Source organism: Numida meleagris, chromosome 6 (assembly GCF_002078875.1).
Source record: "Numida meleagris isolate 19003 breed g44 Domestic line chromosome 6, NumMel1.0, whole genome shotgun sequence".
Classification (NCBI taxonomy): Eukaryota; Metazoa; Chordata; class Aves; order Galliformes; family Numididae; genus Numida; species Numida meleagris.
The window spans coordinates 7,545,084-7,559,282 of NC_034414.1; the positions used below are offsets into that span (position 1 = coordinate 7,545,084).

Sequence of the window (14,199 nt, forward strand, 5' to 3'; positions counted from 1 at the left end):
ATTTATCAAAGTAAATGCTCCATCTTAGAACAAGGGAAACATTTATTTTAAAAATATTTAACTGTCTAATACATTACACTTTAACAATATTTATAGTAAAGGATTCTTACAAGAAAGAATAAACAGCTTTATGGTACAATTAGTATAAGAAATATCCACATGGGGACTGTTTTGCAGTGTAAAAACACACCATACATCTGAAATGGTCATTTGCATATAAAAGCTACCACTGATGCCAGTGAGTTGCACAGTGATTTTAAAAAAAAAAAAATTCAAACAACAGAATCCAAAATATACAGGTATTGCAAGCTATACACAGCTAACCAGATCAACACGGAACACTGTAGCGGGTTATTCCACTTTGTCTGACATTACACATGGTAGAATGAGTTGCGTTCTGATATGGCTTTTATGAAATTCATACATAAAAGCTTCTCCATCCAACGAGTTTCACAGACTGTAGAACTCCACCAATAAATGCACTTTGATATTTGGATGTTGAAGCAAGGTGCATCATTTACAAGGGCCACGGCAAATCGCTGAAATCTACAGGGCCACCAAGACCTGCATCTGCTTCAAGAAGGCTCATTATTACTGCCATCGCTGCTTCGTCGTTGCTAGGGCTGCTTGATCCTTGATCGTTGTCAATCATGTCAATGCCTATATGGGAGTTCTCCCCTGTAAGCATAAAGACGATAAGTATGGCGGCAGAAGCTGTTTTATTTTCTTTGTTTCACTTGCCACATAACTTGAAGTAGAATACCTGAACTGGCTGAGCAATTTTGGGAGTGTGAACAGATTTGAGAGCCAGATTCAGGGATACATCTGAGACCTGGTAGTCTGAGTACAAAGGTTAGGTCACCTCTCAGACATAACCAGGCCATGACCCTCTCTCCCCCTCCCCAGCTGTTTAAAAGTGGATTCAGCAAGAGAAAAGAGGCTTCCAAATACACTGAAGGAATAAGCTAGTAAAGTAGACTACCAGGCTCCTCTTGTAGCTACCTCTTAAGGCACAATGGTAGATCATAAGCTTCATTGCTCAGCTATGTACAGCAGACGGTAAAGGCACATCATTGCTAACAGCATTGATCTTGCTACAGCTGTCTGTGTGCTTAGCTGATGTTGAGGCATGTTTGGGTATGCCTTCACTTACCAAGAATAGAGGAGTTATCAGAATATGGGTAACCAGAGCTATCTTGGATTTGCCCAGATAGTAGTCCTGCTGAAGAAATGTCTGGAGTGCCACCATTCAGGATCTTGAAAGAAAAGAGAAGCCATAAGACAGCATGAAATATTGCGTTAAGTCTGAACTGTTTTATAGTAGAGAGAGACTGCATAGCTGAGCATTGCTCCTGGATTTCAAGTCTAATGCTTTTTTAGGTACAGAGCACAGCAGCAGTGTGGATACCAGAGCAGGCAGAAACAAGCACCTTCTTAGGGAATTCTAAGCAAGTAGCAAGGGAATAGCTGAACCTGAACTGCAGTTTTCAAAGGCTCAGAAATGCACACACTGGAAGGTGAGTACTTCTGAGCTCCCTTTTGAAGGTGGCATCATCTAGAACTTGTGTTGTTTCTAGCAAGCTTAGTTTTCTAACTAGAAAGAAATATTGAGAGGCTATGCTATTAGAAATACCCAACCCTGCATGTGTACTCTCTTTTACTAGGTTACAGTAACCCTTACTATACGTAGGTGTTGAGTTACTGCTGAGCAGAATGAGCAAGAATGACTATTTCTAGAATGACACCTCTGCTTCAACTTGAAGTTTTATTTTAAGAACAAAGAAATCCAGAAAAAGAAATATTTACTGTCAATTATATGCTCCAGTCAATTAATTCTTAAGTACAGTCACTGTAATTCCTGGGAAAGACAGTTAAAGCTGTGGCCGCGTTTGAATCCACAGAATAAGGATTTGGATAAGTGCTCTTCTTGTCTTGAATATGACAACTGTAAGTAGCAATTTACTAGATGACTAAAATGCAGCTAGTACAAGTGGTTGGGAAGTTAAGTGTTAGTAATGGTATGTGAATGCTACTTAAGCAGTCTTAGAAGGTATGTAGCTCTGACTTAGAAATAAGATGTCAGTGCACAGTGAAGCATCTAATTGCCATATTTTGTGCTACAGCAGTGCAGTATGACTTGTGATTCATTTGTACACCGTGAGTGCTCAAACAATAGCAATTCCTGTGTTCACCAGTATGTGGTGTGAAAGAGTTTCTGGACGATTGAGAGATGCCCGGAGAGCTGTTCCTTGCAGCTGTTTTTTAATATTAAAAAAGGCCAAAACAAAGAGCAGGTGGATTTCAAAAGCTGTTAGTGTTAAGAATCACTGGTCTCTGCACTTTAAAGACAATGGTATTGGTATTTTGGACAGTAGAATTCTTTGTCTGCTCTCAGACTTCTTCAGCCAAGCGGTTTGAGAGTACAGCACCACGTGTTACTTTGTAAGCATCATCTCAGTATGCTTGCCACTACTGTCACAAGCCTGTCTGCAAAGCTTGTTCTTACCTTCTTGCTTCCAGGGGAGGAGGAATCAGGCGGTGGTGTGCTGGTAATGTTCAGGGGACTTGAACCACAGCTAGATGGCGACGATCCTCTTATCCTATCACATGGGAAACAGGGAATGAATTTACCAGAAACTCTGAGACTCAGGTGCTGACCTTAGTACCAGGTGGCATACTTGATTTGTACAGTTTCCTCAATTTTCAGTATTATTCAAGACACTGGTAGCAACTTGTAATTTACAGCTAGATAAAGTTTGTGGGTAACTAGTCCAGCTTGCTCAGTCTTTAAACTTTGCCTTCTGCCCATGCTAGCCTCCTTTCCCCTATATGCTTCTGTGCAGCCTTTGCTGAGACTGAGCAAGGAAATGATCCTGCTTACCGAGGAAACCTCTTTTCTTCTATATTGTACTTCAGCTTCTACCAGCTAACAGTGTGAGCTGTCTCCATCACACTCACCTAGACTTGTTAAATAGGCTACTGCTAGAGAAGCGTGCTGGACGCATGGAATAGTTTATTATATACATACACATTATACATATTTACTACCCTTTGAGTCAGCATTTCTTATTTCAATTCTCCTTAACTTGAACAAATATCCTTTCTTTATTATAGAATAATGTATTAACTATAAAACCAAAAAATCCTGAGACTAAATGGAGGTGAGGCAGTTACAGAGAAAAGCAGTGGAGAAGGAAGTCTCATCCTTGGCAGAGTTCCCCTGGGAAAGCTGAACAGAAGGCAGCTTTGGAAAATACTAACAGCTGCTCAAGAAGGACTGGAACTAACCCAGGCTCTTGAAGTGAAACATGGGGGGTAAGGTATACTACTACACTTAGTGAAGCTAATTAAGTGTTTTGCTGCTACTGAAAGGGGGGGGGGTAAGTTTCAGAGTATTGGTTGAACCTGAGCGATAGCTTTTCATTCCTTCCTATTCTTATACACAGGAAACACACTTTTTATGCTAACTCTGCTATTCCCTTAGGTAGTGTTTGGCCTAGAGCAGAAACGAAACTACAGGAGAGGGACTGAAACAGCAAACATTACTGCTGCTAAGCATCTGTTGGATGAGACCACTTTTACAGGAAGGGGGGAGCAATTCCCGAAACTAAAATCATCAAGGGAATTCTTAGACAACAGAAATTAATAGTGACACCCACTGAACATAACAGCTCAGACAGGATGGAGATGAGATGGCTGTTCTGAGATTCAGAATAGTCTGTAAAGGAGTTGGTTTTCAGTTAGCTGCTCTTTTTGCCACTGTTTCTGGTCTTTTAAAGCAGGAAGTCAGAACGCTGAAACTTTGTCCTTCTTTCACTTCTGGCTTTGACTGCCTCAGGTATTCTGAATAGCTATCTGTAGCTGTCTACTTGTGAAATGCAATTGCATCATTATGTATTCAGCTTGAAGAAAAACTTCTTTAATTTCATTTTAAAGAACTATACTTAATTTCTTACTTCATGCTATTTTCTCTTACCTGTGAATTTCCATGATTTCTTCAGCAATCATCCTTCCTATTTTTCCTGCCCCAGCTCTTGTTCCTCCTGGAATTCCAGGGACAGTAGGATGGCTCCTTTTTGGGCCACCTGAAACAAGGAAGGTAGCTTAAGGTCAGAGACAACTTAGAAACATTTTCCAAAAAGCATTTATATCTAAGTATGAATCCCGCAGCTGGTCAGAACTATATGAACTTTGTTCACTTACAATTCTACCACCTCTTGAGCACCTTCAAACCTATAGGAGGCCCTGACTGAGCCTCAGTTGTGCTGTATTTCTTAGATGTCTCTCTGTGCTGCTAGGTACCCCACATTCTAATCAGAATCTGCCTGCTTCTAGCATCTGGTAGAGCTTCTCGTCCAGACTTAGTAAAGGATAGCTCATCACACCTGCTTTGTTCTGGAGCTGAACCGGTTCATCTCCAGCCTTGTTAATTCTTTACTTTGAACGAACTACTTGCCAGCACAGACAACACGGACAAGAGCTGCATTAGCAGTCTTTCTTGCCCCAAACCACATTTTTCTTTACGCTACTAACAAGTTCTCTGTGCGAGACTACAACAAATCTGTGCACGTAGGCGTGACTGCCACCACTTTCCTAGCGGCAGAGTAGTTACCTTCTCCAGCCTGAAGCACGCTATCCATGCTATGTGGAGAAGTTGCAAGCTGTGGGAAGGCTGTGTCTCCGCTGTCAAGTACGTTGGTGCTGTGGATTTCAAGAATGAGAATTAGCGATGGAAAGCCCTGCAGAACAGTCACTCTGCAGTGTGTCAGAACAGAATGCTACAGGGTTCAAGTAGCTCCTGAGTCACTATCACACAAAGAAACGTTGTGACTGACACAGAGGCTAGATAAACAGCAGAAAGAAAACACGGTTACAACTCAAAGTATGCAGTACAGAACCCAAGCAGCATCTCTCAAGACTTAACTCTTCTGCAGAAATTATTCCACTGTGAAGGCGCTGAACCTCTGCAGAACCCCCAAGGGGGGGGGGGAAAAAAAGGTGGAAGATGGGAGATCCCACCCACAGGAGCCAAGAAATGCATCTTTGTTAAGCCCCTACAAAGATGGGCACACTGGTTTTCCCAGTGAAAGAGAACACCAAACCTCATGTGACAATAGTGCAAAACAATCAGCTTTTACGCGCATCTTCTAAGTTGAAAATACTTACGAAACAACTGTATTTGTTGAGACAATGTATTCTACTTCTTTGGTCCAAGGGTTCATGAAACTGAACCAGCGACTCCTCAAGGTAATAAAAGAACCGTCTTTTATTTTAAACTTGTAGCAGTTTGTTGTAATTTTTTCTCTTGTCTGCAAAACTAAAAACAGACAGACGGTAACTTTGTGTGACACAGCAGCATGACTGCATAAGCGGAGTCCTTATCACAGAAAACTATCCAGTTAATTCCTCCCTGCACGCATGGAGAAAAGTCTTATTTCTGCAGTTTCCCCCCCTTACCCAGTGGGAGCTTCAAGCATTCACTGAAAATCCATGGAAGTCTAAGAAGCATGTTGCTTGGCGCATGCAAAACCATGTTCTCTATTAAAGCATTTACAAAAAGAGACAAGCAGGCTTGCAAAGATTTGAGTAGTTTTCTTAATATGTGATCATTCCCGGTATTTTTTTCTTAATTCATTTACCCAATTTATTAATAATCATACCTTGTCTATGGCATTCTGCAAGATGTCCTATGTCATCTTGATGAAAATATTCATAACACGAAGTACCTAGAAGTTCCTGGGGTAAGTATGCCAGAATGGCTGTTGCCCTTGGGAATGGGAAGGGAAGGGGGGAGAGGAAAGAACCAAAAAGATAAAAAAGAGAAAAAACTTATTCTCAAGTTAAAGTATTCGTGACAGCTTACTAAAACTCACTCTGAAAATGGGTAAGTATCGCTGACAGTTGTTTTCAGATGAGAGAGAAAAATGTCATTAAGAATGCTCTTTCTAATTCACAGGTAATTAAAAAACACATAACAGCAACGACCCTCAGGTACTATAACAGACCTGTCACCACTATGGACATAAGAGTTTCTGAACTACTTGGGAGGAATGTTGTAGTTCTGAGAAGTTAAACCTGAATAAAGCTGCCAAATATCTTTTAACAGCTACAAGATATTAGCGCCCTTTCCCTCTCAGGTGCCTTTGAAAAACGGACATGTAAGGTTCGAAGAACTGCTTGAGCTCCCTCCTTAACCTGCACAAGAAGGCTATTTCATTCCGGTTGTGCCTCCCTTCTCAAAGGAGTGCTAGCACAAAACAGAACAGATACAAGCTGTTCACGTGGTCATAATGGGTTTAAGCTGGGGCCAAAAGAATTCAGATTTAACATTCAGACATATTTTTCATCTATAAAACAGTTAAATAGAGTATAAGAGTTTGAATTCAACTGGTCAACATTTTCTGGGTTGTTATTTTGGAAAGACTTCAGTATCCCCTGGAAGAGTAGGTTTGATCTTTTGAAAATGAAACTTGGCATCACAGCACGACTCACTTGCTGAGCAGCAGAAAGGCTGTGAATGCTCTCCCAGCTCATGTAATGACCACTAGTTAGCAGTACTGCTGCAGAAGAACAGGTATTTCAAATAACTTACTATGAAATTAAAACCAAAAGAAAATAAAAACAACCACTCCAGTCAGACAGATGCCATTAAAAAAGATATCGCTTACTCCTTAATACTACCAGCTCTGTTTCCTCTCAAAGTCCACTAGAAATCAGCTGACAACAGACACACCCCAGGAACAAATTCCAGCAGGCAGATTCTGGCAGAATTTGGAGCCTGGGCTTTTTTACGTTGTAAATAATTGTGCCTAAGCTACAGACAATGTGAAACAGTCTCAGCTGGGCAGTCTCAACCCATCTTGGCGTGGAAGGGAAACAAAAGAGCCCTTCTCAACCAACCCATCCCCTCCATTAACATCCTCCAACCGCTCCTTTTCCCTTAAGAATGTCAGTTATTTTGAAAGAAGGCCCAGGTCACATCTCCTTGCAAAGTAAGAAAATTCAAGGAATTTTTTCTTCATTAATAACAATTAGCCTTAATAAATATGTAAGTAGGTAATAAAATTGATGTTTGAAAAAAGGATACCAGCCCTGGTCCACATTCTCAAACCTATTCCAAGAAGTAAAGCTTATGAAAAGTTCTATTTCTTATAAATACGAAAGATCACGTGCTGAAGTATTAACTTAGTACAATATGTCCAGGTAGACGCTTACAGAAATGAATTCACTATCAAAGCCTGACGTACAGTATGCAATAAAACTTATCCATGTAGCAGTTGCAAAAGATTTCAAACAACTAACTGCTATAATTACAAACTCCAGTAACAAAATAAGATAGCGTATTCTTCTGAGGATTACGTATATACATCCCCCTAATAAATGGGCAGAAATGATATCTGGATTATTCTGCCTAGTAAGCCACAGTTTCGGAGCTTTTATGATTTGATCAGTAGTACCTAATAAGTACACGGTAGTCGCTTTGTGCTAAGTCTCAAAAGCAGAATAACTTACAGCTGGGATTTAGTACAAAGCTGAAAAGATCAGACATCTCTTTTTTCAATAATATGTACAGTTCTTTAAATACATCACGCTAGCAGTAAGTCAGTGCTGGACAGTGACTTATTGTGGCAGTTATTAGAAGTACTCTTACCTCTGGTCTACAAAAACAAATTTTCCATCTATTGCGTGTCGAGAAACATATTCTGTAGGTTTCACCCTGATCTCACCATTGACTGGCTGTGGTACTACATGAGGATGCAGCCGACCAATTGCAACAAGACAGCTTAAATTACAACCCTCGTTATCCGGCTCATTATCTTCATCTAGTCCCATTTTTGTTGGTGGCCAGCTTTTTAAATATCCCGTACTGTGGATAGTGCAGAAGCTTTTGCGGTCTGCTACAAAAACAAGAACAAAAAAGCAGTTAGGCTACCGATGCTGCTTTTGGAGAACTTCACCTCTCAGTTCTGAGAAAATTCACCTCCTTATTGGGAATATCTGTGATACTGCTCACTAGGGGATTTCTCTTACTCCTGCTTCAACACAGCTCATCTGAGGTACATCAATATATGGTTTACCTCAACAAAATCAGTGTCTATAGTGAAACACCACATAGTTCAAACCAAGAACTCTTCTGATCACCTTTAGGTAGAAACTGCATCACATCTTATTTCACCGAAGAATAGTAGTAACCTAAAGGATTGTTTGAGGAAAATAGGGTCATATTTATTAATAAGTAAATAAGACTTATTTTCCAACTTAGCATGAGGCTCCTACAAATAATAAAACCAATTTGGCTGTCAGAAAATATACTGTCTGGGTGTATGGAGGACAAGCTGTCCGTAGGGGTAAAGACTAAGGTTCACAGTGACAAGTAATACAGTCACTATCTGAAAGGAGAACTCAAACTACTCAGCACTGAGCAGGCCTTACGACTGCAAGGAAGAAGACTTTGACAGAAAGGCAGAGAAAAAACCTTGTGCCTAACTGCACAAAGCGATTTACTCGGGGATGAGCACTGAAGTGTGATAGAAGGTTGAAGCTATGTCTGAAATTAGTGGGCAGTACTTGGAGCAGCTGTCACATCCAGAGACAAAACACTGAAGTTGCCGTCTCTAGTTGACACTTTCTACTTTAACTAATATAAAATGTCCTAAGTATTCAAAAGAAGAAACTTTCAACCTTGGACTAAATATATATTCCAACATGTCTGCAATAATACCTTGCAGAGGAAAAACAATATATTAAAATCACAGGTAACAGTATGACCAAATATTTCTGGTGCAGAAATACTACGTTTGCAGGACTCAGAATTTACTGAATCACAGACAAACTCCAAATAAACTCATGTTCTAAGTTGGCTGTCCATCCAAACACTGCTTGTTAAATATGGACCAGAAACACAGAATGCTTCCCTTTACTGGAGATGTGGGCTAGAAGGTGAAGACTGACTGTTAGCACTGGCATCTGAAGATGAAATAACCACACCAGAACCACCAGCAGGAACTGCCCACAACAATTTCAGGAAAGCAGAGAGGAGAATTTGGCTTTATGTACCAGTACAATAAGTAAGGGGAGTGTGGAACGGAAATGGTATGAAAAGGAAAATGTAACAGATCAAAACATAGTTCATACTACAGTATCTTAAAAAAAACATTGACACTATTCAGTAAATATCAAGAACTTAACCACTGCAAGTGAGCAGTTATATTAAAAAAAAGCCTGACAGCCGTTACATTTGATAATAAAATACATAATCGTTACCTTTCTTCTTTGAACAGGTTGAAGGAAAATCCTTGTCTTCTACTTTCACTGAAGGTCTGTTGCACTTCATCCTACAAAAGAAGGACCGCCTTGCTCCAGAACATAGTCGTGATGGCCCGGGTGTTATATCAGTTTTAACTGGGAGTCCAGCTGTAGCAAACAGAGGGAGTGAGGAAGCTGCCTTTGTTGGGTTAAAAGGTAACCATAAAAATGTTTACATCACATAACCAAACTGTATGAGGTTTTAACTTTACTAGGACTTCTGCAGAAGTCCCAACTGTTCTATCTCCTTCAGAAGCAGAGGTGCTATTCTGGAGATTTTCATTTAAGTGACCATCTGCAGGATACTAACTGACTCAGCTGACCACATGAACATTAGAAGAATTTCTGATTACATTTTCTACTGTGAAAACACTGATGCAAGCTTGAGAACACAGTCTTAGCTTAGAAGAAATAGATTGTTAAAGTCTAATCAAGTTTTGCAATAGACATGATTTCTTTGAACACTAATCAACTGATTAAAAATAGAGTTTATACATAGAGCAGTACTTCTTATGTATAGTCATTCAGTACACCCATGACCCTTCCTATCAGAAGACTTATTTAATCACAGAATGCACTGAGAGAGCACATATACTCATGCAAAGAGCAGAATAGGTTCAGTGTCATCCCAGGACTCCCTCAAATGCGGTGTCTCCAGATATCAGATTTCTGGCAATGAAGCGTGAAGGCGGTTGAGGGAGGCTTTCAAGGCCAGGCTGGGGGCCTGGGCAAGCTGATCTAGTGGGAGGTGCCCCTGTCCAAGGCAGAGGAGTTGGAACTGGAGGAGCTTTAAGGTTCCTTCCAACACAAGGCATTGTCTGATTCTATGATGGAGCGCGAAAGGGTAGCAGTGACATACACAGGGACTGCAAATCCCCAAGACCTCTCGTTAAGTGTAAGAAGAATCTCTTCCTCAAAGAATTAAGTTCATATGACGATGCCCTAGCAGCGAGTCCTGATCTTTATCATATACTTGCAGGAGATTCTTAGATTATTTTCTGTGGAAAATCACTAGACAAAAATGCTATGAAAATGCATGTCAAATCTGGAAGCCAGCAACAGAGCGCTGCTACAGAGTGCTTGGCAGACATTGGGAGCATGGGGTATAGCGAGGCAGCAGGAGCTCCAGAGGACAGTTCTCTAAGAACTGATGAATTTAAATCACACGGCAACTTTTCCATAGCTTGCTGCCCACTTCAACCACTTCTGCATGGGGATACGTATAAATGAACAGCTATAAACACATACAAAACCTTCTAGGACACTGTAGGTTTTTAATGCAAGGAGGAAAATGGTGATGCCCATGTTTTAGTGTTAAGAGTGCCTCTGTCGAAACTAGAATTGAGCGAGGTCACGTCAAGGAGGTCAGACTGTCCTGCACCACACGCAGTCTAAATTGCTGTTCAGTGGCGAAAGTACAAGTTGTGCCGGAGTCACTTATGCCAAGATAAAAATATAAATAAATAAATACCAGTACTCTTAAGAACATTTGTTCCAAAAACCTTACACTTGGTCTGTTGCAGTGGATAGGAAGACTGTAAATTGTTGTATTTTTGCCCTGACTTTGTCAGAGGCGTACAGAGGAGAGGATAGCACTGGATAAACATGTTTGATGACCAGACAAAGCCAAGAGACAGAGAAACTTCAGCTGAGCCAGCCTGAGCCTCTGGGCTCACTGCCCTGGAATGACCCCTAGCTCCACTTTCTGAAGTTGAGCTGGTGTTTTTTTTTGAGATGAAGTCCTATAGATATCTGCTTCTAACAAGCTTGAGACTTAACAAGTTGGAAATTTGCAGTTATAAGATACCACTTTCTACATAAGCAGTGCAGACTCCTGTTACAAGAGTGAATTAAATACCCGCACACCTCTAAACAACACAGATACAGAACTACTTTAAAACACCAGAATGGAGTAGAAGTAAAAGACGTAGTAGGAAATGATTCCAAGGACTGGGTGAAAAACATTGTAAGGGAAAGGTTACTTCATTGTTGGAATTGGGAAAAAAAAGAAGTCCTTTGTTGCAACTGATAGCTACAGATAACCACAATAACACTGCGTGTATTCTGACCACTGAGAATGAAAGATTAGAACAAACATTTCATATGTTTTAGTGGGGAAAAAAAGAACACTTTTGGTGCCTGGAAAAGAGACAATATCTCTCAAGCAAAGACAGCTAAACTAATGCATCTACTGCAGGGCTTGAAAAACCCACGTTCAGGAATCTAATTTATACTTTTTCTTCTCTCTCTTCCTTGGCATGACATGCAATCCAAACAGCACCCCCCACAAACACTTTGCACGTTTGGCAAACATATGGCAATATTGTTCAGAAGAAATAACACTCACTTTTTGCATCTATAAGCCTTTCTCGTGGTGCAGTGTCAGAAGAAGATAGCTGCTCCTTCACTTTGGCAATGTCTTTAGGATGAAGGTAGTCAAATAAACTTTGACCAATTAAATCATTCTGTAGGGATTGAATATTCAGTCAAAAATTAAAATAATTGTACCGTATATTTTCCCAATTTTAGCATCAGTTACAAAGAACTGGTCTAACCAATGAACATCAAACATCTCAGATCCAGGATTAAATGGAAGGTATTAGTTTTCACCGCAGTTACGGCTACATTTCATAGTAAGTACTTTCATTATTTTCAGTCAGAGTTTTACAAAAATAGCATGCTCAATCCGCCAACAACAGATATTCCAGTTTCTTTTCAGCTTCATTTTGGGTGCTACACATTTGAAATCATAATTGCAAATGTTCCTTTTTAATATTTACACAATTAGTTGGCATTTAGTAAATACCTAACTAAAGGATGGCTGATGAAAACTTTTGAAGCTAATACAGTTTTTCAAGTTGGAAAGGAGGGCAGGCAAGAGAAAGAACGAAGACTTATTTTTACAGTATACATTCTAAGTTACGCCTCATGCTAAGCATGTATTAAAATCCTGGCTTTGTTACAATTGTTTCCCAGTTTCCATCAGTAAGAATGCTAGCAAAAACAGAACAGGAATCTAACCAAGTTGGAAAATTCATGTAAAGCTATTGGAAAAACCTCAGGCCGATTTTTCAATATTTGCGTACAAGCCAAATTAGTGAGCACTTTGCAAGTCTGATGGTGAAAACCCAAACAGAATGCGTCACAATCAGTGAAGCAAAGTTAGTACCTTTTTACCTCCTTCATTTCAATGGAAGCCAGAAGCAATCTTGTCTAATAGCACGACAGAGAAAAGTTTTCTTTGCAAAAAATCTCAGCTTTCAGGACAGACTATTCACACAAAAACCCCTCCCGTATAAATGCATAATAATAAAATAGCTTTCAAATCCTTTAAGGCCCAACACTACTTAAAATGGAAAAGAATACCTGACTGTAGTTGAGGATCTTGAAGACAGATTCTGAAACAAACAGTATCTTCCCTCTGTCACAGCCCACAACAAAAAGAAATCCATCTGCTGCCTAATTTTGAGGGGGGCAGAGGGGAAGTACATTACTACATTATACATCTTCACCGCATCATTAAAACCTTTAAGGCCACTTTGTATGTAGCAGGATTTCCACACTAGGAGAACTCTCTTAACATTCAGAGATAACTGAGTCAACAGACAAGGTATGAAATAAGATTTTTGGGGTTTTATTTTTCATCTAATATTCCTGGCATCATTCTGGGAACTGTGCCCAGAATCTGCATTCACTTTTATTAGAAGAATGCATCCATATTTTGTCCAGAAATATTACAATTATGTTTAATAATGTCTTTTCTTTTTAAAACAGTATTTTAAATGCATTTATTCCATAGTTCCTATTTTGGAAACCAAAATAATCTGGGTATTTATTTGTGTGTCCGTAGGCAAATTGTTCCCATTTTGAAAATCCTATTTTTCACCCAGATACAAGCATGCAGGATTAGGCCCTAACTTTATAGCTCTAAAGTCACAATGCTGCAGAAATTCAATTCCAAATGTGCTGCATCTGAACACTGCAGTGCTTCACAACTTATAATAGCAATATATACTCTTCATGCTATAGAAGTACACAGCAAGGAGCCAAACATACCATGTCACGTTACATCAGTGACCTCAAAACAAAGCATTCCTATATCATTATGTGCTAAATATCTTGTAGCACGTGACAGAAAGTCTGTCAGAATTCTTTTTTAATGTAATTTTAGTCTGTTTTGTGAAATAACTGAAAATTCATATAGTCACTATCAAAATACCGTTTTCTTCAGACCTCCCCCTAAAATCCTTTTGCTTAATTTCAGAGCTGTTAGTCATCTTTAAAACCTAGTGACTTTGTGCAAAGGTCTTACAGATTTCTACATTATTCTCTGTAATCACAACACTCTTAAGCTGCGACAAAAGGCAGAAAAATACTGGTGTTTTGCCACGGAAGAATTACATTCACAGCCATGAGTATCTCATAATTACAAGCCGAAACATACCCTGAGTATAAGATGTTTTAATTCATCATCTGACAGAAAAGCAGGCTTATAGTTGGCTTCTGTATATGGGTTTGTAGCACCTAAAGAAAAACAAAAACCCCAGATCACAATTTGTGACATAAACAATGCACACTTCAATGAGCAATTTTCCTTTGCTTCCTTTTTAAGCCGTTATTCATTTCACCTGTTCTTTAAAATGGAAGTTGATTTTTGTTTCATTTTATCAATACGATGAACTCTGTTGGTATTAACTTACAAAAGGATGAAGCTTTTTAGCTGAAAGCAAAAATATTGCATTATGTAGCAACAAGTTAAATGACTTCTGAGATGTAAGTGTTCTTTGACATATTTTTGACCCAAATGCTCTGCCTGATTTATGTTCTAGTCTCCTACAAGAAATGGAAAGAAAGAAATTAAAGAATAGAAATGCGATGAGGTGATATAAATAG

General features: G+C 39.5%; 1 protein-coding gene across 9 annotated transcripts in view; it reads right to left on the bottom strand.

Moving 5' to 3' along the window:
- The window catches only part of ARNTL (aryl hydrocarbon receptor nuclear translocator like), a 46,385-nt gene continuing 32,210 nt past the window's right edge, over nucleotides 25–14,199 (bottom strand). For 7 of the 9 annotated variants that reach the window (XM_021403645.1, XM_021403644.1, XM_021403646.1 and 4 more), the window contains 12 exons: nucleotides 13,751–13,830; nucleotides 12,673–12,765; nucleotides 11,654–11,771; nucleotides 9,265–9,414; nucleotides 7,652–7,898; nucleotides 5,661–5,767; nucleotides 5,167–5,317; nucleotides 4,613–4,701; nucleotides 3,977–4,085; nucleotides 2,507–2,600; nucleotides 1,154–1,256; nucleotides 25–678 (listed from right to left, as the gene is read on the bottom strand). In XM_021403645.1, coding sequence (XP_021259320.1) covers nucleotides 518–678; nucleotides 1,154–1,256; nucleotides 2,507–2,600; nucleotides 3,977–4,085; nucleotides 4,613–4,701; nucleotides 5,167–5,317; nucleotides 5,661–5,767; nucleotides 7,652–7,898; nucleotides 9,265–9,414; nucleotides 11,654–11,771; nucleotides 12,673–12,765; nucleotides 13,751–13,830 — 1,502 coding nt within the window. In that variant the 3' untranslated portion in view covers nucleotides 25–517. The remainder of the gene's footprint in view (nucleotides 679–1,153; nucleotides 1,257–2,506; nucleotides 2,601–3,976; nucleotides 4,086–4,612; nucleotides 4,702–5,166; nucleotides 5,318–5,660; nucleotides 5,768–7,651; nucleotides 7,899–9,264; nucleotides 9,415–11,653; nucleotides 11,772–12,672; nucleotides 12,766–13,750; nucleotides 13,831–14,199) is intronic. The other 2 variants (XM_021403641.1, XM_021403638.1) reach the window with 1 other exon arrangement.